The following is a 25,662-nucleotide window of genomic DNA, read 5'->3' on the forward strand; positions in this document are numbered from 1 at the left end:
CAAACTCCTGACCTTGTTCGTGATCCACCCTCCTCGGCCTCCCAAAGTGCTGGGATTACAGGTGTGAGCCACCATGCCCGGCTGACATTTTCGTACATAATCACAATGTCATCATGACATGTGGTAAAGAATCAATGTTAATTTTATCATCTAATACCTAATCTGTAATTAAATGCATGATTGCTTATTTGTTAAAATCAGGATCCAAACAAAGTCCTTACATTACATTTGGTTGTTTCTCTTAAATCTCAATACAGAGCAGCTCCCCTGCTATCTCTTTTTGTTTCTTTACCCACCCCCACAACCCCATGTCACTGGCCTACTACAGAAACCTGGTTGATTGATGAGGTTTTAAAGGATATGAGATATATTACACTACTGATATAACTCTTGGATTTAGTGCTGTCGAGAACTGCCTTGCTCCTCCTGACACACACAATTATGAAAAGCTGTGAGAACAGGGAGGCCAGCGGGAAACACTACAAAAGGTCTGAGCCCAAGTTACAGATGAGGTCTGAAAAGTTTGGCACGTGACATACTGTACTGACAATTTTAAGACTCAAGCCAACCCCACTGGCTCTCCCTGGACAGATAAACTAGGGACATGCACAATTAAGCCACGGACCAGGAAGAATCATTACACAGTGTTTTACTGTCAACCATATCCACTCTGATGCTGGGTGTATGACAGTTTCTGTATGCTAGTAAGAGTCACAACAACAATGGTAGAGAAAGGCCACTTCATATACTCAATAAACAGACTATTTCTCAGCAACACCCCATCATTTTTAAAAGTAAATGTTATTAAGGATGTTAAATTAATTCACTTCAGCTTATATCTTTGGCTATGTTAACTAAAATAGGCTGTTTAGATTCTATGTAATTTCGAACCACTCCACATCAAGTACAAAGAGTAAAAATTTCATAAAATTGTTCAGATTATATTGGATTGGGCAGGGGGCGGGGGGAACAGGATGATGTGATGAAGGAGAAGCTGTACTTAAAAAAAAAATTCCAAAGACTCTGAGTACTAAATCGGTCAGGAGTACAGCAGTCAAAACATACAGTTGGTACTCCAGAAATCTGCTAAATCTCTCTTTTAAAAGAATGCTTTGAAAGATTGTGTAATGCAACAATGAGATAAAGGGTACATATACAGAGGTGAATATGAAGGAGAGAAGAGACGGGAACTAACATTTCTGAGCATTCAGTACGTGCCAAATATATTGGAACTTTATTTTAAAGAATCCTCAGAAAATCTCTGAGGCAATTTTATATCTGTATTTATTTTACAGATAAAGGAAATGTCTTGATGAGGTTAAGTAACTTACTCAGTTATAAAGAGAAAGTAACTGTGGAACCAGGATTCGAACCCAGATGTGTCTGACTCCAAAGCCCATGCTCTTTCCACTGAACAACCATGTGGAAACTAGTTTTAAAGAAGGCAGGCAAGCTAGGTATTCAAACCTAGAAGAAATTTGGCCAGGCATACCACAGGTGATTATAATTTAGACAGGAAGAAAGATGTAAAACAGCATAGAAAAAAAAAATGAAAAGAAGGGTGAAGTACACAAGAGACAAAACTCATTTCAGCTTTAAAACCACTGGGAGGGGAAATATAGTTAACATCTGTATAGAGAAAGTGGCAGGAAAAAATTGTTATATGAAAGTAAAGTACCTGAGTCATAACCAGGGAGCAAAGGGAAGGCTGCTGATAAAGGTGAATTTGTCTACATCAGTGAGTGCTATTATGGTGATGAGGTATAAGGAATAGACAAGAATATGAAGACAAGGGATAAAACTATGCCTAGTCAGGAAAGGAATATGAAAGGTGCTGTTTTACTCTGATGAATTCTAACAGGGATGATACCAATGGCAGTGGAGGGGAAGAGATGGTAATGGAGAGGGGCATTTTCTCCTGAGCTCCTTAAGACTTGATCTTCTTCTGTTTAGGTTCTATATAACGAATCCATCTTGTTTGGCACCCAGAATCAAATTTCTCAATGGATTATTTTCCTTTTCCTCCAGAGAAAAGATCAATGATACTGTATGACTTGAGAGATTATAAAATTCCTAGCACCAAAGACTGCATAGCAAAGGAAGATTTTGGAGTACTTACACTATTACTGCAATATTGCTCTATAGCAAAATACGTAAAATTTAAACCATTTGTTTCTAGAACGGAAATGATTTTGTAACAAATATAATAAAGATTTAAAGCCAGAATAATATAGTAAGCATACTCCTATAAAGGATCAAACTTCTTCAGTCTCCCAGAGTACCAAATAATTTATCAGGTAAGCCTTATCTCCAAATGGTAAAAAGTGGTTAAATTCTATCATCAGTTTTGTACAACCACTTTAGAGTCAGATGCTCTTAGACCCAAGGCACTAGTAAATTTAGAAATGTTTTCATTATTTTCAGGCTGCTTGGGTTTATTTTTACTATTCTTTTTTTTTTTTTTTTTTTTTTTTTGAGGCAGAGTCTCGCTGTCGCCCAGGCTGGAGTGCAGTGGCGCGATCTCGGCTCACTGCAGGCTCCGCCCCCCGGGGTTCACGCCATTCTCCTGTCTCAGCCTCCCGAGTAGCTGGGACTACAGGCGCCCGCCATCTCGCCCGGCTAATTTTTTGTATTTTTAGTAGAGACGGGGTTTCACTGTGTTAGCCAGTATGGTCTCGATCTCCTGACCTCGTGATCCGCCCGCCTCGGCCTCCCAAAGTGCTGGGATTACAGGCGTGAGCCACCGCGCCCGGCCACTATTTTTACTATTCTTTTGTTAATGAATTTTAAGTTGTCCTAACTTCTTTTTTGCTTATTTTTGACATTAAAAAGAAGAGGAAGTTGGACTTAGGCAAATTACAAAAAGGAAAAACTAGATCACACACAGAATATCCCAGACAAGGTCTAAAAATAATACCTACTAACAGCAACAACTGGGTTGCCATGCTACTTGCACCTTCTTTTTAGTGCTTTCCATGACATATGCTGGAAGGGGCTAGAAACAAAATACTCTTATTAGTTTATTAAATAACAGGCTGCTCACCCCATAAATGAATCTCTGGTTAAACTGCTGCATTGCTCCTTGAAGCTGACTACGCTGTAGCTGCCATTGTTCATAGTTGCGGACGGATTCCAGTGTTGGCCTCTGCCACGTTGTTGTTCTTGTGAAATGGTCAACATAATAAATACGTCCCATGTTGTCAACCCGCCGTTCCCAGCTAAATCAGAAAAAAACAAACAAAAAAAACAAGCCAATTCAACAAATACTTGTGAAACAGATAGAATATTTTACCTTGAGAAACTACTTTTGATTTATCTGGAGTCTTTTATGTATTTTTAAATAGTTTGTAAGTGAACTTAAGAGAAATGTTTCTAAAAATTTATTTCTTGAAAGTTCATAAGATGCATTAGTCAGGTTCTTAAAATGCAATACATATTTAGTGAATAAGTCTCAAACAGTCATTAAGTTTTCAGTTTCTTTTCAATGTTGTTTTTACTGTTTCAATCATAATAGGGACACAAATTGAATATATAGCTTTGGACAGATATCAAAAAGCACTTTTTGGCCAGGTGCAGTGGCTCACACCTGTGATCCCAGCACTTTGGGAGGCCAAAGCAGGCGGATCACTTGAGGTCAGGAGTTCAAGACCAGCCTGGCCAACAGGGTGAAGTCCCATCTCTACTAAAAATACAAAAAATTAGCCAGGTGTGGTGGCATGGATCTGTAGTCCCAGCTACGCAGGAGGCTGAGTAGGAGAACTGCTTGAACCTGTGAGGTGGGGGCTGCAGTGAGCCAAGATCATGCCAATACACTCCAGCCTGGACAACTGAGTGAGTCTCCGTCTCGAGAAAACAAAACAAAACAAAACAAAAAAAAACAAAACACACACACACACAATTTTTCGCAAGAACACAACTTCCTACCTATCTTTTTTTTTTTTTTGAGACAGAGTTTCCCTCTTGTTGCCCAGACTGGAGTGCAATGGCGCGATCTTGGCTCACCGCAACCTCTGCCTCTCTGGTTCAAGTGATTCTCCTGCCTCAGCCTCCTAAGTAGCTGGGATTACAGGCATGCATCATCACACTTGGCTAATTTTGTATTTTTAGTAGAGACGGGGTTTCTCCATGTTGGTCAGGCGGGTCTCGAACTCCTGACCTCAGGTGATCCGCCCACCTCGGCCTCCCAAAGTGCTGGGATTACAGGCATGAACCACCACGTCCAGCCCACTTCCTATGATTTTAAATGGGTACAAAATATGTAAGTAAACATTGATACAAGTGTTCTAAATAAAACATTTGAAACAATTGTGTTGATTATGAACATAATTCATAAATGAATCGAATGACTTCACGATTTCTACCTGCTTGGTTATTTAGGGTGGTTTCCAATATTCTGGTGTTATATAAATAATAAAATAATGAATATTCTTAATGCAGCAAATTATTTCTTCCTTTGAATTGTTTCTTTAGGATAAATTTCACAGAGAGGATTATGAAGGGTAAGTATTAATACATAATTATGGTGGGCAGATGCAGGGAGGATGACGGGGGCTGGCTCTGTTGCCCAGGAGTACAGTGGCACAATCACAGCTCACTGTAATCTTGAACTCCTGGGCTCAACAGATCCTCCGACTTCAGACTCCTGATTAACTAGGACTACAGGTACATGCCACCATGCCCAGCTAATTTTTTTTTCTTTCTATAGCGATGGGGTCTCACTATGCTGCCCAGGCTGGTCTCAAACTCCTGGCCTCAAGCGCCCATCCTACCTTGGCCTCCCAAAGTGCTAGGATTTCAGGCATCAGCCACTGTGCCCAGCCCCAGCAGCAGTTAATAACGTAAAGTTCCTCACCAACACTTGATATTATCTGCTAATTTAATAACTAAAACAGTATCTTTTCAGGGTATATTTCCTTCAGATTACTAACAAGGTTAAGTATTTTTCCATGTATGCTACTGACTTTCCTCTGGATTAAAAAATATTTTTTCTTCAATTATTTTATAGAATGTTTTTTGTTTGTTTGTTTTTTGACGGAGTCTTGATCTGTCACCAGGCTGGAGTGCAGTGGTGCAATCTCGACTCACTGCAACCTCCGCCTCCCAGGTTCAAGCCATTCTCCTGCCTCAGCCTCTAGAGTAGCTGGGACTACAGGCGCGCGCCACAGCGCCCAGCTAATTTTTGTATTTTTAGTAGAGATGGGGTTTCACCATGTTGGCTAGGATGGTCTCGATCTCTTGACCTCATGATCCACCTACCTCAGCCTCCCAAAGTGCTGGGATTACAGGCGTGAGCCACCTGCCTGGATTATAATGTTAATGTTAAAGGCTTAACACCATGTATTAATATATCCTTAACTTTCCCAATTAATTTGAAATGATTTTGCCATTATAGTTTTTTAAATATAATAAGAACTTCATTTTAATATATGACGGGGCTCTAATTCTTATTCATTTAAATAATTACTCTTGAAGAAACTAATACTCAAACTACAGTATTAGTAAACAGGTAAACAGTTTAGACAAGAATAGTTAAGGAAATTTTTTTTTTTTTTTTGAGACGGAGTCTTGCTCTGTCGCCCAGGCTGGAGTGCAGTGGCGAGATCTCGGCTCACTGCAAGCTCCGCCTCCTGGGTTCATGCCATTCTCCTGCCTCAGCCTCCTGAGTAGCTGGGACTATAGGCGCCCGCCACCATGCCTGGATAATTTTTTTTTTTTTTTTTCGTATTTTTAGTAGAAATGGGGTTTCACCACGTTAGCCAGGATGGTCTCAATCTCCTGAGCTCGTGATCCTCCCACCTCGGCCTCCCAAAGTGCTGGGATTACAGGCGTAAGCCACTGCACCCAGCCCACCTAAGGAATCTTTAGGTCAGAAATGAGTGAAAATAGGGCCAGGCGTGATGGCTCACGCCTGTAATCCCAGCACTTTGGGAGGCCAACGTGGGAGGATGGCTTGAGCTCAGGAGTTCAAAACCAGCCTGGGTGACATAGCAAGATGTTGTTTCTATAAAATAAAGAAAAGAAGAAAGAAATATGAGTGAAAACAAAAATCGTTTATGAGGCTCTGAATTAATCAGTTGTCTAGCTCTCTTCTTTCTAATTTGTACTTACCGCAAAACAAAGTGGACAGAGAAAGGGCTGACAAGAAAAAGTAAAACAGAAATGTAGGGAAGATTATACAGATGTAATCCACAATTCTGACTAAATAAAATTATTCTTTTTAAATTCGGATACTTACCCAGGAGGTAGAGGTTCTGGTCTATCCCATGTTGTTCTTTTCTCAACATGATCTACATAGTAAACTCGCCCATGCTGGTCCACTCTCTGCTCCCAACTTAAATACAAAATTAAAAAAAGGCTGGTAAAATACTTGCATTTTAAAAGGCTGGTAAAATACTTGCATGAGTTACTTGGCTTTTTAATCCTGTCTTTGCATTTCCATTAAATGACCATTATTGAACTGAGGCAAATAAGGAAGTCAGTTTAGAAAGATGATACAAATACAATTTAGGAATAAAGTGAAGAAATGTAATCTTCAGGCAGTGGCACACAGTGAATTCAATTTCTTCTATGCAAGTATCTGCTCTAGGAGAAAACATATTCCTAAAGAGGCTTGAGGTTGGTCTACCTAGGATACCGAAGTCACTCTCAATCAGGGTATAATCAGGATTTGAGTGGAAAGAAATGGCCGGGTGCAGTGGCTCACACCTGTAATCCCAACACTTTGGGAGGCTGAGACGGGTGGATTACTTGAGGTCAGGAGATCAAGACCAGCCTGGCCAACATGGTGAAACCCCATTTCTACTGAAAATACAAAAATTAGCTGGGCATGATGGTGGGCACCTGTAGTCCCAACTACTCAGGAGGCTGAGGCAGGAGAATCACTTTAACCTGGGAGGCAGAGGTTGCAGTGAGCCAAGATTGCACCATTGCACTCCAGCCTGGACAACAGAGTGAGACTCCATCTCAAAAAAAAAAAAAAAAAAATATATTAGCCGGGCATGGTGGCAAGTGACTGTAATCCCAGCTACTCGGGATGCTAAGGCAGGAGAATCACTTGAACCTGGAAGGCGGAGGTTACAGTGAGCTAAGATCCCACCACTGCACTACAGTTTGGGAAACAGAGCAAGATTTCATCTCAAACAAACAAAAAATAAACAAGAAAAAATTACACCTGTGTGTGTTAAAAACAATCTATGAACATAATCTTAAAATAATCAGTAGAGATTAAAATGGGATTATAAGCACAAATTTTCTCAGTTTTCTGAATTATCTATCACTTTGCTATAATGATTTTTCTTTTTTTCCCCAAGATGGAGTTTTGCTCTTGTTGCCCAGGCTGGAGTGCAGTGGCCTGATCTTGGCTCACTGCAACCTCTGCCTCCCAGGTTCAAGCAATTCTCCTGCCTCAGCCTCCCGAGTAGCTGGGATTACAGGTGCCCGCCACCACACCCAGCTAATTTTTTGTATTTTTAGTAGAGATGGGGTTTCAGCATGTTGGCCAGGCTGGTCTTGAACTCCTGACCTCAGGTGATCAGCCCGCCTCGGCCTCCCAAAATGCTGGGATTACAGGCGTGAGCCATCGTGCCCAGCCTATAATGATTTTCTGATGAAAAAAAATTTTGATATTAAAAAGGGATTTTCTTCCCCCTTAAAGAAAAAGGCAATTGGAATTAGGTGATTATTTTATTAATTGGCCTTGGTTAACCTTCAGGGTCCTTTGATGAAAAAATATATTTTTCCACTTTGCCCTGAAGATTTCAAATATGGTGTGTTTTCCTTGTTCATTTTGACTCCAGATCCCCCAAAATCAGTTACAATAACATAAAAACAGTTGGCTGGGTGCAGTTGCTCACGTCTGTAATTCCAGCACTTGCGGAGGTTGAGGTGGGCGGATCACTTGAGATCAGGAGTTCGAGACCAGCCTGGCCAACATGGTGAAATCCCCTCTCTACTAAAAATACAAAAATTAGCTGGGCTTGGTAGTGCACACCTGTAATCCTAACTACTAGGGAGGCTAAGGCAGGAGAATTACTTGAACCCAGGGGGCGGAGGTCGCAGTGAGCCAAGATCACACCACTGCACTCCAGCCTGGGAGACAGAGCAAAACTCCATCTCAAAAAAAAAAAGAAATTAAAAAACAGTCATCGGCCGGGCGTGGTGGCTCACGCTTGTAATCCCAGCACTTTGGGAGGCCGAGGCAGGCGGATCATGAGGTCAGGAGATCGAGACCACGGTGAAACCCCGTCTCTACTAAAAATACAAAAAAATTAGCCGGGCGTGGTGGCGGACGCCTGTAGTCCCAGCTACTCGGAGAGGCTGACGCAGAAGAATGGCGTGAACCCGGGAGGCGGAGCTTGCAGTGAGCGGAGATTGCGCCACTGTACTCCAGCCTGGGCGACAGAGCGAGACTCTGTCTCAAAAAAAAAAAAAAAAAAAGTCATCAAAACAATGGAGTTTACTGTTGTTTACTGTTATTTTCCTTATTAATAAGTAGGCTTATGAAGAATCCTAAAGACAACATATGTTAATTTAAAAAGTTACTCACCCAGGTGGCAAGGGAGCTTGAGTTACAGGATTTAATGGCCTAGGGCCTGAGCCTCCAGTTATAGTAAGAGGAATTATTAATCCAGATGTTGCTCCTTCGGATGTATTTGTATTTGTATTTGTCGGCGGCAGAGAGCCTGTACTAGACCCATCACTTTCAGAAGTGGCAGATGGTGAACCATTGACAGATGCTATAAAAGATTTGGGGAAAACAGGAAAAGAATCTTTTATTTTCTAAAATTCAGGATAGAATTTTAACTGTAAAAAATAAAAGGCAGATGATAAATATAAAACTTAAGATGTAGATGCACAGGTGAAAATTACTTAAAGAAATAAGTAATGGGAAATGACCAACGCTGACAGTTAATAGGCTTGTTTACTTTTTCGGTCCTGTCTACCCCTATGTCCCATTATTAATTATGCAGCATGTACAGGTTCTCTGATCTCCTGATGTCACTGGAAATAAAAACTTTTAGAATAGGAAATTATTAATATTCCTGGGTATTTTAAGTTGATTTATTAATTTTCCAGCTCCTTAAAACTGCTTTCCTGTGAAACCCTGCAGATTACAGACCAATTTTTGATGTTGGTTATAATATGGAAGGTCTGATAAGCAATAACATTCTTACAAATAGTTACTGGTCATATATTACACCTTTAAGAAATACTTGTGGACAAAACAATGTCTAGAGGGAGTCACCAAGATTATAATAAAGACATCTTAAAGACTCAGAATATACTATTAATCAAATTATCTATAAAAGGGAAAGATGTGGCTGCAATGGCTTACGCCCGTAATTCCCACACTTTGGGAGGCCGAGGCAGGAGGATCACTTTCAGCTTAGGAGCTCCAGACCAGCCTGGGCAACGTGGCAAAACTCCATCTCTACAAAAAATATAAATATTTAGCCAGGCATTGGTGGCTCGTGACTGTGGTACCAGCTACTCGGGAGGCTGAGGCTAGAGAATCACTTGAGACTGGGAAGCAGAGGTGGCAGTGAGCTGAGATGTCACCACATTCCAGACTGGGTGACATAGTGAGACCCTGTCTCAAAAAATAAAAAAAATAAAAAGGAGAAGATGTATAATTGAATAGAAATTCACTTAAGAAAATGATTTGCAGAGAACTAATGTACTTTTCTAGTAATATTTGGTTTAACGACACTGCATTCCCTGCCCACATATTAACAGAGAGAAACAATAAAAGGTAAGATTAAAGATTTGTTCTGGCTATCAGAGAAGTGGATAGTCTAACTGTAGGTGTTCACATTTTTACTACCTAAAATATGCTTGTTTGTTGTGTATTTTTAATTTAAAATCTGGGCCATTTAGCATTATTGGGTTTTCGTTTACTAACTTTTTAAAGGATATACTGGGAATAAGCAACCAAATCCTTGAGTTATTTAATACATTTATGTTATAGTTACAAACCATGTAAGAAAGGTACAATGTTATTGCCATGTTATCTGTACTGCCTATACTTTATATTATGCACACGTCATTTTCATTCTCAATAGAGCACTGCCTCAGTAATGTCACCTTGAACAAAAACTTAGGAAAAAGGCACTTTTGGTTACCTATAGAAAGATCATTCTTTTCCAAAATCTTAAATGCAAAAATACACGCAGAAAATTCACCTAACAGGAAGGGGAACATCACACTCCGGGGACTGTTGTGGGGTTGGGGGAGGGGGGAGGGACAGCATTAGGAGATATACCTAATGCTAAATGACGAGTTAATGGGTGCAGGAAATCAAGGTGGCACATGGATACATATGTAACAAACCTGCACATTGTGCACATGTACCCTAAAACCTAAAGTATAATAAAAACAAAAAATAAATAAATAAATAAAAAAGAAAAAAGAAAATTCACCTAAAAGAATTTCCTGACACCTGAGGATTAATTGCCAACCAGGACATTATTTACGAGAGTATTGACAGCTGGAATACAAACCTGGTCTACGTGGGGTGGGTGGTGGTGGTCGTGAAGGTCTTGGAGGTCTAGAAGGTTTAAAACCACCATTTGAGAGCGATGGAGAATTACTCCCACTGACTCTCCTATTTTCACCAGCTCCTGCATCTTCGGGGTCATCTGATTCATTTGTGCTCACTCTGGGTAAGAAGAGGGGAAAAGGAAGGGGGAGAGGAAAATAATGAATATTCCTTGAATTTAAGAAAAAAACAGCAGGAAGATGAAAACTTCTAAGTTTTTAAGAGCTTCAAAAAAGCTTTTTAATTTTTGGTCAGTCTTATTAAATACATAAAGAGCCTTTGGGTAGAATCCTATATAACCCCAGAGTTCATCTAGAGATAGAGTGATGGGTTGTCCAAGGGCATAGGAACACTTGCGGCCATTCAGAACTATTAGGTATGCTGGTTCATATTTCAAATAAGCCCTCAGAAGTCCCTATATCAACAGGAACAAAGTCAAGTTCTCAAAATCCTTATAAAGGGCACTACTTTATCACAAGCACAGATAACTTTACCATTGTTGTTTCTTGGTTTCCACTGGCTATTAATATTAATTCAAGTTTGAGGCAGGTCTGGTTTTCCCACGCTAGGAGAACAAAGTGCACGTATTTCCCAGGGACTAGGCCCTGATATCCCCCAGCTCAGTACAATGGTACACAAAATGTTCAAAGCCAATGACTTAGAGTAGAAGTACCCACAGACCTTTTTTTAAAGGAGCTGTCATTTCTTCAAAGCAATGACATCAACTGGAGGGACAGAAAGGAGGGAAGAACACTAACAGGAAATGTCAGACTGAAAGCTACTGCTACTGTTGGCTAAATATAGTTGATTCCTTTTCCTTCCAGAGGGGCTCTAGTCATAGATTAGAAACAAGGGCATAAGTAGCCAGTCTGCAGATGTCTCAGCCAAGGCTCTGGTATGTACTACCTCCAAACCACTACACAGTACTAACCCATACTCCTAAGAATTTCAGAATAAGCCTGAACAAAATAAAATCAAATAGAGTCAACTAACAGAGGCTGGGTGCTGTGGCTCACGCTTGTAATTGCAGCACCTTGGGAGGCCGAGGTGAAAGGATCACTTAAGGGCAGGAGTGAGAGATCAGCCTGGGCAACATGACAAGACCCTGTCTGTACAAAAAAATTTAAAAAGTAGCTGGGCATGGCAGGGCACGACTGTAGTCGAAGCTACTCAGGAGGCTGAGGTGGGAGGATTGTTTGAATCTGGGACGTGGAGGTTGCAGTGAGCTGAGCTTGCGCCACTGCACTCCAACCTAAGAGACAGAGTGAGACCCTGTCTCAAACAAAACAAAGAAACAGAGAGGCAGTACCATGTATTAAATTTTTTTTTCTGTAAAACATGTATTGCAATGATTTTTAATAAAAACTGTATAACATGATGTTTTGATATACATAGTGAAAAAAATTACTACAGTCAAGCTAATTAACATCTCTCTCTCCTCACATAGTTTTTTTCTTTTTCCTTTTTTTTTTTTTTGAGACAGGGTCTCATTCCATCGCCCAGGCTGGAGTGCAGTGGTGTGATCTCAGCTCACTGCAACGTTCACCTCCCAGGTTCTAGCAGTTCTCATGCCTCAGCCTCCCAAGTAGGTAGGACTACAGGCGCCTGCCACCACGTGCAGGTAATTCTTTTGTGTATTTTGTAGAGACAGGGTTTCACCATGTTGCCCAGGCTGGTCTTGAATTCCTGACCTCAAGCAATCTTGGCCTCCTAAAGTGCTACAATTACAGGCATGAGCCACTGCACACCAGTCCTCATATTTTAAAAGACATTTTCAAACTATGTACCACAGAAATCCTTTAGGGCCTTTCTATTCAAAGTGTGGTCTTTAAACCAAAAGGACAAGCACTATACAGGAGCTTGTCATAAATGCACAATCTTCAAAACTATTCTAGACCTACTATATCAGAGCTAGCATTTTAACAAGATCCCCAGATTATATATGTGGACAGTAAGGTATGGCAAGCACTACTTTGGGGGTTCCCCAAATGCTTATAATAGAGGGAACACCTCAGTAATTGGCAGTCAGCACCTGATTAGTGTTGAGTACCTGCAGAACATGGTCTGAATGCAGGAAGAGTCAGCTTTGACACTGCTTCCCTTCTTCTAAGTGAGGTTTCCAAAACCATTTTAAGACTGCATATTGCCTCTCCATGCTATTTTAAGACGCTCCTAACTAGTTTGAAAGAAGAGTTCCTGCTGCTTTTTAAATAACAGATAACAACTAGTAGAATAGACCAGAAATTGGGAAATTAAGGTTTCTAGCTCTGACTCTGCTACTGATGAGTTACGTGACCCAAGAATGCATCCTAAAATGTATTATCTTGACTATAAGATTCCTAAAAATCTTTCAGCTAGAAAATTCATACTAAATTGCACATTCAGTGCTAGACAAGTTTTAGGGATATGTGAGGGAGGGGGAACATTCAGTGCATGAGATAAACCTACAATGATAAAGGTACAGCAGAAACAGGATTCCAAAAATGCTATGATTTGTTGCTGGGGATTAAAATTTGGGGAATTTTAACATCAATGCTGTGCACCCTTCTAACATTTTGATCTCAATTTTTCAATGGAGTTATCTGATAACCCGTACAACTCCTTAAATTTCCTTGAAATTTAGAATTGTTCCTCTTCCTAGATCTTGAACTCTAAACTCCCTCTAACTACAACTTCCTATTTATTCTACCTGTCTCCTACAGTATGTTTTATTCAGTCTCATCACAACCTTCAACTCCCCCCACAATCTTTACATTTCATCAGTTCACTTCACGCCTCACTTGGGCTTCATCATAGGCTACTTTCCCTAGTAGTTTCAATTCCTTCACCCTTGCCCAACTGCTTCCCCTCCCAGAAATTCTTCCACCACAACTAACCCCTCATCTACTTTTTCCACTACTATTCTCTCAGACCAACAAGTAATGCTGGAGAATGTTCCAGTTGAGAAGTCAGGTGTATTTTAATGGAGTAAATAAACTAAGTAAAGTAGCATATTAAAGGGCAGGCTGCTCTACAAATGATTCTAATAAATTTTCCACTGGGCCCAGTAAAGAAAAGGTCAGAGGTTTTCACTTCCAATTATTAAAGACAAAAACTGTTTTCTCCCCTCTTATTAAAAAGAAGAAATTGGCCGGGCGCAGTGGCTCACGCCTGTAATCCCAGCACTTTAAGAGGCCAAGGTGGACATATCACTTGAGGTCAGGACTTTGAGACTAGCCTGGCTTATATGGCGAAACCCCATCTCTACTAAAAATACAAAAACTAGCTGGGTATGGTGGCATGCGCCTGTAGTCCCAGCTACTCGGGAGGCTGAGCTGGGAGGATCGCTTGAATCCAAGAGGCTGAGGTTGTGGTGAGAGGAGATTGCACCACTGCACTCCAGCATGGGCAACAGAGCAAGACTCTGTCTCAAAAAAGAAACCAAAAACAAACAAACAAAAAAATCACAGCTCAAGACTCCTGGGAGCTAGGGAATTATAAATGACGGATGACTTTGACAACCTAGTAGTAAAACCGTGGGTTTAATGAGATTAGTGTGCTGGTATTAAAATTAATGGGAATAAAGAAATTAATAATTTGGTAGGACAAAAAGCTCTAAGTCCTATACAATCATACAGACCTAGGCAAAAGATAGAAAAAAATTAAAATTGTGCTTCTGTCTATATATTTGTATTTATAGAGTATTCAAATACCTAAAACCAGATTATGTCAAACAGACCAAGCCAACATTGGCTACAGTTGACATTATTCAACAACTTCAATTGGGTTATCTATACTGCTTAGAAATCAATCAGTTTCTACATCTCTAATCCACTCCTGGACCCATCCCCAGTGCCCCTTGCAAACCTTTTCCATCTCTTCAAATTGCTAATACCAATCTGTAGCTATCCCTGACTCTTCCTCTTCCCTAAAAATAATGATTATCTGCTATCCCTTAACTTTCTCCCATATCGTAAAATTTCTCTGTGCCACTAACCATCTTCATCTGTTTCCCATGTCTGAAAAAGTCTCTCTCCCTTTCTTCAAAGATGATTTGCCTATCATGTCCTGGATGGCAGACTATATCCTCTAGGACTGCCCAACATCTTTTAATGCTTTCTTGCATCTTCATTATATTCCTCTCTTATAGACCTTTTGTCTTACTCTACAAATATAATCAAGCACCCAAACCTAAAATGTTTCCTCAATCCTATCTGTTCCTCAAGCTGTTTCCCATTCCCCTTTCCTTCACTATACTCTTTTTTTAAATGCAGTTAATATAGTTAGTGCATTTTATTTTTTTTTCTCTTGGGGTTTTCCTCTGTCACCCAGGCTGGAGTGCCATGGCACAATCATGGTTTACTGCAGCCTCAGCCTCCCAGGCTCATGTAATCCTCCCGCCTCAGTCTCCTGAGTAGCTGGGAATACAGGCATGCACCACCATACCCAGCTAATTTTTGTATGTTTTTGTAGAGACAAGGTCCTGCCATGTTGCCCATGCTAGTTTCAAACTCCAGGGTTCAGGCTATCTGCCCACTTCAGCCTCCCAAAATGCTGTGATTATAGGCATGAGCCACTGCACCTAGCCCCCATTTTAATTTTTAAAACAGACTTTCAAAGAACAAAAGTAACCTCTAATTATAAAATAAAAATTAACTGCCACCCTACATGCTGGAGATAATTACCACCAAGACATAGGACTATCTCTTGTCAGTCCTTTTCATTGGATGTGACTGCAATCACACACTATATAATGGTTTCATATTCTGGGTGGGTTTTTATTTGGTTAGTTACTCAATACATATTGGGCATTTCCCCCAAATTATTGAAAATCACTTTGAATGACTGCAGAAAATTTTTGTAGTTTTTTGTAGAGACAGGGTTTATCCATGGTGACCAGGGTGGTCTTGAACTCCCGGGCTCAAGTGATCCACCCACCTTGGCCTCCCAAAGTGTTGTGATTACAGGCGTGAGCCACCATGCCCTGCCTGGATTTCTTATTTCTTTTAGACAGATTACAGAATAGAACAACCAAGTCAAAACATGCAAATATTTTGAAAGCTGAAAAATACTGGTTGCTTGTTTGTTTTTTTGAGACGAAGTCTTGCTCTTGTCCCCCAGGGTGCAATGGCACGATCTCGGCTCACTGCAACCTCCGCCTCCCGGGTTCAAGCGATTCTCCAGCCTCAGCCTCCCAAGTAGTTGGGAATATAGGCACCTGCCACCATGCCCGGCTAATTTTTGTATTTTTAGTAGAGACGGGGTTTCACCATGTTGGCCAGGCTGGTCTCAAACTCCTGACCTCAGGTGATCCACCTGCCTCGGCCTCCTAAAGTGCTGAGATTATAGGCGTGAGCCACTGCACCCGGCCTAAATAGTTTCTTTTTAATAGTGTTTTTTGTTTGTTTGTTTTTGGTTCCTGAGACAGATTCTCACTCTGTCACCCAGCCTGGAATGCAGTGGCATGATCTCAGCTCATTGCAACCTCCACCTCCCAGGTTCCATAGATTCTCCCGCCTCAGCCTTTTATATAGTTGGGACTAGAGATGCAGGCTATCACTCTGGACTAATTTTTGTATTTTTAGTAGAGATGGGGTTTTGCCATGTCACCCAGGGTCTCTTAACTCCTGGATTCAAGAAATCCACCTGCCTGGGCCTCCCAAAGGTACTGGGATTACAGGCATGAGCCACTGTGCCTGGCCCTAAAAAATAGTTTTAAAGGTAACAATCGACCTGTTCTCCCATTTGCTGGATATTTTCAAACTATGTACCGCAAAATAAAAACACCCATTTCACCATAAAGTTTTAAAATCTTTGCCAATTTGGTAAGCAAAAATGTTAATGCTTTTTAAAATTGAAGATGAACAATATTTAATATAATTACAGGTCATTAGAGTTTCTTCTTTCATGAACTATATATATGTTTTTTGTACATTTATCTATTATAAGGGAATAATTTTGCCTATTTTTAAGAGATCTTTACAACCTGAGAATACTGAGCATCTCATATTGGTTAAATATTTCCTTTGCTTTTGATAATACATTTTTAAATTATAAGAGTTTTATATTTCTATATAGCTAAATTTATTCAGCAATGATTAACTATTCATATTTTCTTCTAGAGGTTTTAGTTTAATTTTTTAAAATCAATTTAAAAGTCAACATCGAATCTACTCTCATCTTGGGATAAGCTAAGGCATTAACCTGATTTTTCTTTTCTTTTTCCAAACAGCCAGTTTTCCCTAGCTTATTAATCTCAGAATTAATTCTCTTCTGCAGCGTTTGATAGTGTTAAATGTCCCATCTTTTTTTTTTGACATAGAATCTAATCTCGCTCTGTCGCCCAGGCTGGAGTGCAATGGCATGATCTCAGCTCACTGCAATCTCCACCTCCCGGGTTCAAGCAATTCTCCTGCCTCAGCCGCCTGAGTAGCTGGAATTACAGGCGTGTGCCACCACACCCGGCTAACTTTTTTCTGTATTTTTAGTAGAGATGGGGTTTCACCATGTTGGCCAGGCTGGTCTTAAACTCCTAACCTCAAGTGGTCCGCCCACCTCGGCCTCCCAAAGTGCTGAGATTACAGAAGTGAGCCACCGCCACCCGCCAACTGTCCCATCTTTTAAAAAACATTTTTCTCTTAATTTCTGTGACAGTGCTTTTGTAATCTTGTACTCCCACTTGTCATTATCCCTTTTTCCGTTTGTCCTCTTCCTACCATCCACTAAATATAGGTCTCTATGATTATGTTCTTGTTCTCCTTTTCTTTCTCCACAGATTTTTCCCTAGAATCTCAAATTCCGTGACTTCTAAGGTTATCTCAGAGAATGATTCCCAAATCAATCTCTACTCTTTATCTCACTCTCATCCTCTAGTATCAAATTATCAACTAAATGCAGGAGATCTGGAACAACTCTCCTATCCCAAGGCCCTCCCTTTCTTCCTTTTTTTAAAGACAGTCTTGCTCTGTCACTCAAGTGCAATGGCGCAAACACAGTTCACTGCAACTTTGAACTCCTGGGCTCAAGGGATCCTCCCGCCTTAGCCTCCCAAGTAGCTGGGACTACAGGAGCATGCTACCTCACCTGGCTAATTTTTTATTTTATGTAGAGATGGGGTCTCGTTTTGTCTCTCAGGCTGGTCTCAAACTCCTGGGCTGAGACAATCTTCCCTCTTGGGCCTCCCAAAAAGCACTGAGATTATAGGTGTTAGCCACCAAGCCCTGCCAGGTCCTCCCATCCCTCTAAACATTCCCTTCCTACAGTCTCCCCTCCTTCTTAGGTTTTGGTTCTATGAATGATACTGCTGTCTTTCCCAGGCAATTTTACATTTTTTCTCCCTGTGCCTCTTGACACTCAGTATCTAAGTCCTGTTGATCCCACTTTCACATTCTCCCTCTACTCTTCCACCATCATTGCCTCAGTTCTAGCCTTTGTTACCTCTCAATAGATTATTGTTAACAAATTTCCATATAGGACTTTCAACCTTCACTCACCACCATATAATCCAAACTATATACCACTGTCAAAATATTTTTTCTACAGAGTTCTGATCATGCAATCTCCTGTTCAAATATTTTAGGCTGGGCGTGGTGACTCACGCCTGTAATCCCAGCACTTTGGGAGGCCAAGAAGGCCAAGATCACCTGAGGTCAGGAGTTCAACACCAGCCTGGCCAACATGGTGAAACCCCATCTCTACTAAAAATACAAAAAATTAGCCAGGCCTAGTGGTGCACGCATGTAATCCCAGCTACTCAGAGGCTGAGGCAGGAGAATTGCTTGAACCTAGGAGGCAGAGGGTGCAGTGAGCCAAGATCGCGCCACTGCACTCCCATCTGGGAAGACATTCCTTTCCTTTAAAAAATAAAAAATAAAAAATTCTGTAAGTCTTTACTTGCAAACCTCCATCTGGTCCCAACCTATCTAACAATAAAAATAACATTTATTAATGGCTAAGCACTTACTTGTATATCATCCCAACTTCAGGTGGCAGTAAAGCATGATAGTTATAAGCTCAGGCTCTGAAAGTAAGGCAGTTCCAGGTTCAACTGTCCCACTTAACGCTATTAACTCAAGAAAGTTCCTTTCCCTTTCTAAGCCTGTTTTCTCATCACCTATAAAAATGAGACAATAGTACCTAACTCATAAACGTTTAAGGACTAACTGAAGGAAGAAGAGACATGTTGAGCATAGTGTCTATCATATAAAGGCAAATAATTATAAACTGATTGATTCTACTCTCTAATCACCAAATGCCATTTCTCCCTTGAAATTACTGTTATCTTTAGCCAGATATTATGACTAAAGATTTCCTACAAAACAACCTGTGTTTTTCACCACCTTTGTTTTTCTTCTTTCCACTTAGAATTCCTTCTTCCCTCCAATTCCTCGAAGACATGCATATACAGTTTATAGCTCTGTTTTAAGGTCTTAGGTCAAATATTATTTCTTCCATTAAGGCTTTATACATTTTACTTTACACACTATTTAATTTACATCTTTTAAAACAATCATGTATTATTTTCTAATAATAAACATAAAAACAACAGTTCAAAAAAGAAACAAGATTCAAAGCAGCTCTCAAGTAAAAGGGTATGAGATTAAGACAGAGTGACAGTTCTAGAAAATTCTGCACGCTTGGACTTTGGGGAAACAGACTTCTTATATAATGAAAAATTATATAAGTCTGTTTTTATTATGTTATTATTTCCCAGAATAGTTATAATTTGCAAAAACGTGTGTGTCTAACCATAGTGTTCTCAAAATGTAGACCCTGATCTAGCAGCATCAGCATCACATGGAAATGTGTTAGAAATGCAAATCTTGAGTCCCACCCGAAACCTAATGAACCAAGTGATTCTAATGTGCTCTAAAGTTTGAGAGGCAGGGCCATACTAAAATAGTGCTGGCGGTTTATTTTATTTATTTTACTAAGTTTAAGTTCTTTTAGTAAAGTGTGAGGCTAAAACTAAAAACAGATTTTGAAAATCAATCTGGAAATCTATACAGTATACTGAATTGTCATTGGAACCAAAACCACCATTGGCTTTGAAAAGCAATTAGCTGGCTGGGCATGGTGGCTCACACCTATAATCCCAGCACTTTGGGAGGTCCGAGGTGGGCGGATCACTTGAGGTCAGGAGTTCGAGACCAACGTGGCCAACATGGTGAAACCTCATCTCTACTAAAAATACAAAAAATTAGCTGGGCGTGGTGGTGCATGCCTATAATCCCAGCTACTTGAAAGGCTGAAGCAGGAGAATCACTTGAATCCGGGAGGTGGAGGTTGCAGTGAGCTGAGATCACGCCACTGCACTCCAGCCTGGGTGATAGAGTGAGACACGGTCTCAAACAAAAAAGAAAAAAAAGAAAAGCAATTAGGTGCTAATTATGTGCTACTATAACTTTGTTCCCCTATTCCACAATCTTACAAACATCTGCTAATTTCAACATACATATACATCTGACCTATAAATAAGTTCATAAATTATGGACAGGATAGAGAACCTCAGACAACCAAAATGCTATTACAGTACAATAAGGTCATAAATGTTCAAATCAAAGAGTAACAATCAAGAAGGCACATGTGCTGCGCGTGGTGGCTCATGTCTGTAATCTCAACACTTTGGGAGGCCGAGGTAGGGCAAATGCTTCAGGCGAAAAGTTTGAGACCAGCCTGGGAAACAGAGCGAGAGCCTGTCTTTAAAATATAATAATAAATTTAAAAATTAAAAAAAAAGAACGCACATCTAATGACAAAATCTTGAAAATCAGGCACCAATAATCTTGGTACTGCATAAAAATAAACAAATAAATAAACAGAAGACAACACTGAGAAACATAAAACATCCAGACATGCTGTGGGGAAAACAGATCAACAAATACATTCATGATACAGACAGTGCTTGAATTAAGATCAAAAGCTAAAATAACCTAAGGCTATTAGTAAACTTCCTAAATGATAACTACGAGAATGGAGGGAAGGATGTGAAGCCCCTGTCCACTAGATATATACTTCCCTGCCTTTTAGTTTTATAGTCATGAAATCTGCAAACAAAAGCAAAGGAGAAAAGGCAGTCACAGCTATGACTACTACTCATTATTGTGTAGTAACATTTAAACAGCTTTTGACAGTTTACAAAATGCTTTTCAAACCCATCATCTCAAAGGTGTGTGTGCTCTGGAATAAAAGCTGAAGCACAGGAACTTATGCTTAACACAAAAGACATACTCAAAGATTTGTCAGGCAGTCTCAGAAACCCAGAAGACATTGTTCCCCAAATTATTTATGACAATGATTCACTTAGGAAGATAAAAAGCATTGATTAAATAGCATTAAGTAGGGGATCCAGCAATGCCTTTATAATAAATTTAAAGATGTCCAGAGTACAAGTGGTTTGATGAAAATATTGTAAGAAAGAGACTTGCAGAAAACAAGCAAGCAACAACACATTGGCATAACAGAACCTTTTACATACCCACTTATTATGCAAAGATACAGGTTTATTGTGTAAAAGAAGAGGTAAATGACCAAAGCAAACTGAAATACTAAAACATTTTATGGGGGAACTTTCAGGAATTCAAGAAATCTTCTACTAAATATAATAATACTAAAAAAAGACATGAGACATAATAGTAGACTTCAGTCTACAGATATTTATGTAATTTTTTAAATGTGTCCTAATGCTTCTTTTTTTTTTTTTTTTTTTTTGAGACAGGGTCTAACTGTCATCACTCTGAGTACAGCGGCATGATCTCAGCTCACTGATCTCCCCAGCTCAAGTGATCCTCCCACTTTGGGCACCCTCCCCACTCCAACAGGTGGGACTACAGGCACGTGCCACCAGGCCTACTGTTTTTTAATTTTAATTTTTTTGTTTTGTTTTGTTTTCTGTAGAGATGAGGCCTCACTCAATTGCCCAGGCTGGTCTCAAACTCCTAGGCTCAAGTGATCCTCCTATCTTGGCCTCTCAAAGTGCTGGGATTACAGGTGTGAGCTACCATGCCCAGCCCCATTGATTTTAATCACAGTAAAGAATAAAAGTATCTGTTATTTTCTAGGCAAGAAGTTACTGCTCCTTAATATTCTACATCTTGTGAGATTAGTATAGATGATTCTTCGTCATAAGAATAGAGGCAGATACCTATTAGGTAAGACACAACAGCTTTATAAAATTTGATTTTCCTAAAGATCTTGATGAGTTGTCTTTAACTTTTTATTACGAAAACTTTCATATATTGGCTGGGCGTGTTGGCTCATGCCTGTAATCCCAGCACTTTGGGAGGCCGAGGCAGGCGGATCACAAGGTCAGAAGAATGAGACCATCCTGGCCAACATGGTGAAACCCCATCTCTACTAAAAATACAAAAAATTAGCTGGGCGTCGTGGCGGGTGTAATCTCAGCTACTTGGGAGGCTGAGCCTGGAGAATCGCTTGAACCTGGGAGGCGGAGGTTGTAGTGAGCCAAAATCGTGCCACTGCACTCCAGCCTGGGCGACAGAGTGAGACAACATCTCAAAAAAAAAAAAAAAAAAAAAACAAACAAAAAAAACTTCCATGTATCGGCCAGGCATGGCGGCTTACACCTGTAATCCCAGCACTTTGGGAGGCTAAGGCAGGCAGATCACTTGAGATCAGGAGTTCAAGACCAGCCTGGCCAATATGGCAAAACCCCATCTCTTACTAAAAATACAAACAGCCGGGCATGGTGGTGTATGCCTGTCTTGAGTAGTCCCAGCTACTCAACAGGCTGAGGCAAGAGAATTGCTTGAACCTGGGAGATGGAGGTTGCAGTGAGCTGAGATCGCGCTCCTGCACCCCAGCCTGGGTGAAAGAGCGAATCTCCATCTAAAAAAAAAAAAACAAAAACCCATAGATAACAAATGCAGATAGACTAATACAATAAACTCCCATGTACCTACCAGCACAGCTTCAACAACCATCAGTATTTTGTTCTACTTTCTTCACCTATCCTCCTCTGCAGCATCTGACACTGTAACATCCCATCTTTGTGGATAATTTTCCCTTACAGTCTGTGACATTACTTTTCTCGTTCTTCTCCCCTTCTGACTACTCCTCCTGTTGTTCATCATCTTCTTCCTACTCACTGCTTATGCAATATGAGAAAAACAAAGAATCAAATGGAATTTTATAATCACTGCACTCTGTGGTTAAGACATGCCACTCACTACTTTAAAAGAAGAATCATCTCCTTTCCTAATTTTATCTGCTATTACCGATTTCCAGGATAACCAATAAGCAGTCTAAGTTAATTCACATAGCCCAAGGCTTTCAACACCTTTTAGATGAAGGGGGCCTGCCCCTCCATACCTGTGGGTATTTCTCGTCAGGTGGAGACAAGAGACTGAGAAAAGAACTAAGACACAGACACAAAGTACAGAGAAAGAACAGTGGGCCCAGGAGACCGGCGCTCAACGTGTGAAGACCCGCACCAGCGCTGGTCTCTGATTTCCCTTAGTATTTACTGATCACTATTTTTACTATCTTGGCGAGGGGAGTGTGGCAGGGCAACAGGGTGATGGTGGGTAGAAGGTCAGCAGGGAAAAATGTGAGCAAAGGAATCTGTATCATGAATACGTTCAAGAAAAGGTACTGTGTCTGGATGTGCACATAGGCTAGATTTATGTTTCACTTTACACAAACATCTCACTGTAGCAAAGAGTAACAGAGCAGTATTGCTGCCAGCATATCTCGCCTCCAGCCACGGGGTGGTTTTCTCCTATCTCAGAATAGAACGAATGGTTGGCTTTATACCCCGACATTCCATTCCCAGGGACAAGCAGGAGACAGAAACCTTCCTCTTATCTCAACTGCAAAGAGGCCTCCCTCTTTCACTACTCCTCCTCAGCACAGACCCTTCACAGGTGTTGGGCTGGGGGGTGTAAGGTTTTTCCTTTCCCACGAGGCCGTATCTCAGGCTGTCTCAGTGCGGGGAAACCTTGGACAATACCCAGGCTTTCTTGGGCAGAGGTCCCTGCGGCTTTCTGCAGCGCATTGCATCCGTGGTTAATCGAGAATGGAGAATGGTGATTACTTTTACCAGGCATACTGCCTGCAAACATATTGTTAACAACGCACATCCTGCACAGACCTAAATCCACTAAACCTTGATTCAATACAGCACATGTTTCTGTGAGCACAGGGTTGGGGCTAAAGTTACAGATTAACAACATCTCAAAGCAGAACAATTTTTCTTAGTACAGATCAAAATGGAGTTTCTTATGTCTTCCTTTTCTACACAGACACAGTAACAAACTGATCTCTCTTTCTTTTCCCCACATTTAGGTCCAAACTTGAAGGCAGATAGGCACATGAAAGTGCTAAACCTGGGCTAACAGCAAACAGCTGGTACAAAGCTCTGCCCCTTCTACTGAAGGCCCAGATGATACCATAGCTAGCGGTGACCTTCACATATGTGTAAAGCTCCTATCTCAGCTTTTCTGGAATAGAAATTTAACAGCCCAATGATGGCTCTGAAGTTTAGAACGCTCTGCCTCTGAAAAGGTGCCAGTATATTTATTTTCTATAAGCTGAAGAAGTATCAACAATTTGGTTATCCCTAGCCCACTCCAGATAGCTGTAATCCGATAAGCTAAGAGTCTTCAATCTCTCACAAATATTTCCCTTCTTGAGTTCTGAATTCTTTCTGACACTCATTTATTCTTATATCATGAACCTGAAGTTTACACTAAAATGAATATTTAGGAAATCTATCTCTCTGCATTCTGTGGTAAGCAATCAGTGAATGCTTACCTTGTTTCATCCTTGGATCTGGAACCATCATCATTCTGAGAAGCACCTTTAACATCAAAGTTTAAACAGAAAATGAGTTTCAAGAGAGTAGTTTTCATGTTTTTTTTTTTCTAAACATGCCATGTAAGCAAAGCCTTTTATTAAATCTTTGTAATAAAGAACATACTATAACTTAAATTCCAACATGACTTTAAAAGGAAAAATGTGATTTTCATGACTGCAAAAAAAGTCTACCAAAATTTTGTGCAAATGCTTAATAATTAATGGATAAGGGATGTTAATTACTAAAGGAATATTACTCATGCGCTACTATTCCTGTCTTTTTTTTGAAATATGTCTAACTCTAATTTAAACCTAGTGTTTTAACCATCTTTGTATCCCAAATACCTCATAAAAAAGTGCCAATCGCCAGCAGAATAAAATAGATTCCAGAAATAGAAAAACTCATAATGTCTCTCTTATGCAGGGGTCTGGAAAACAGCTTAAAAACTAGGAAAGCCACAAATGGGAATCCAAGTGGCCAAAAATTAATGCCACAATATTATTATTTTCTTCTTGCTTTATTGATGGAAAATATCCTTAGGATTCAATCAAGATCTTTTTACTGTAACAGTGTTGGAGGGGCCAGGTGCAACAGCTTACACCTGTAATCCCAGCATTTTGGGAGGCCAAGGTGGGCGAATCACCGCAGGTCAGGAGTTCAAGACCAGCCTGGCCTATATGGTAAAACCTGTCTCTACTAAAAATACAAAAATTAGCCAGGAGCGGTGGCAGGCACCTGCAATCCCAGCTACTTGGAAGGCTGAGGCAGGAGAATCGCTAGAACCCGGGAGGCAGAAGTTTCAGTGAGCCGAGATCGCGCCATTGCACTCCAGCCTGGGCGATAAGAGCAAAACTCCCGTCTCAAAAAAAAAAGTTTTGGAGGGAGGGTGCTAAAGGTACGTACATTTAAAGAAGCAAAAACAAATGGTAAACAGGGAAAGAGAAAGAAAAATTATCAAACGCGGAAACAAGAACTCAAGTTCAACCACCTAGGTCCATTTAGCAAAGGAACAATAGGCCCTGGATAGAATCATAGTTTAAAACAGTGAAATTATTACCATATTACAACAAAGCATCCTTGGTGGATTAATTTAAAAAATACTGAGTCACCACTATACTATACTATACTTAGCAAAGTTGGTAAATGTCTCATCCAGTCTAGAAATATATTATCTTTAAAATAGTATGTGAATAAATGTTGTCTATACAATGGAATTATTACTATTTGGTAATAAAAGAGAACAAACTAACGAAACACAGTATATCATGGATGAACCTCAAAAACATTATGCTAAGTGAAAGAAGCCAGACACAAAAAACAGATATTTTAT

General features: G+C 40.3%; 1 protein-coding gene across 13 annotated transcripts in view; it reads right to left on the minus strand.

Moving 5' to 3' along the window:
• Positions 1-25,662, minus strand: part of ITCH (itchy E3 ubiquitin protein ligase) — a 153,485-nt gene that overhangs the window by 59,762 nt on the left and 68,061 nt on the right. For 12 of the 13 annotated variants that reach the window (XM_055265899.2, XM_055265898.2, XM_055265895.2 and 9 more), the window contains 5 exons: positions 24,290-24,335; positions 10,500-10,657; positions 8,546-8,735; positions 6,236-6,331; positions 3,044-3,218 (listed from right to left, as the gene is read on the minus strand). In XM_055265899.2, coding sequence (XP_055121874.1) covers positions 3,044-3,218; positions 6,236-6,331; positions 8,546-8,735; positions 10,500-10,657; positions 24,290-24,335 — 665 coding nt within the window. The remainder of the gene's footprint in view (positions 1-3,043; positions 3,219-6,235; positions 6,332-8,545; positions 8,736-10,499; positions 10,658-24,289; positions 24,336-25,662) is intronic. The other variant, XM_055265901.2, reaches the window with a different exon arrangement.

The sequence above is a fragment of the Symphalangus syndactylus genome, chromosome 24 (genome assembly GCF_028878055.3).
Source record: "Symphalangus syndactylus isolate Jambi chromosome 24, NHGRI_mSymSyn1-v2.1_pri, whole genome shotgun sequence".
Taxonomy (NCBI): Eukaryota; Metazoa; Chordata; class Mammalia; order Primates; family Hylobatidae; genus Symphalangus; species Symphalangus syndactylus.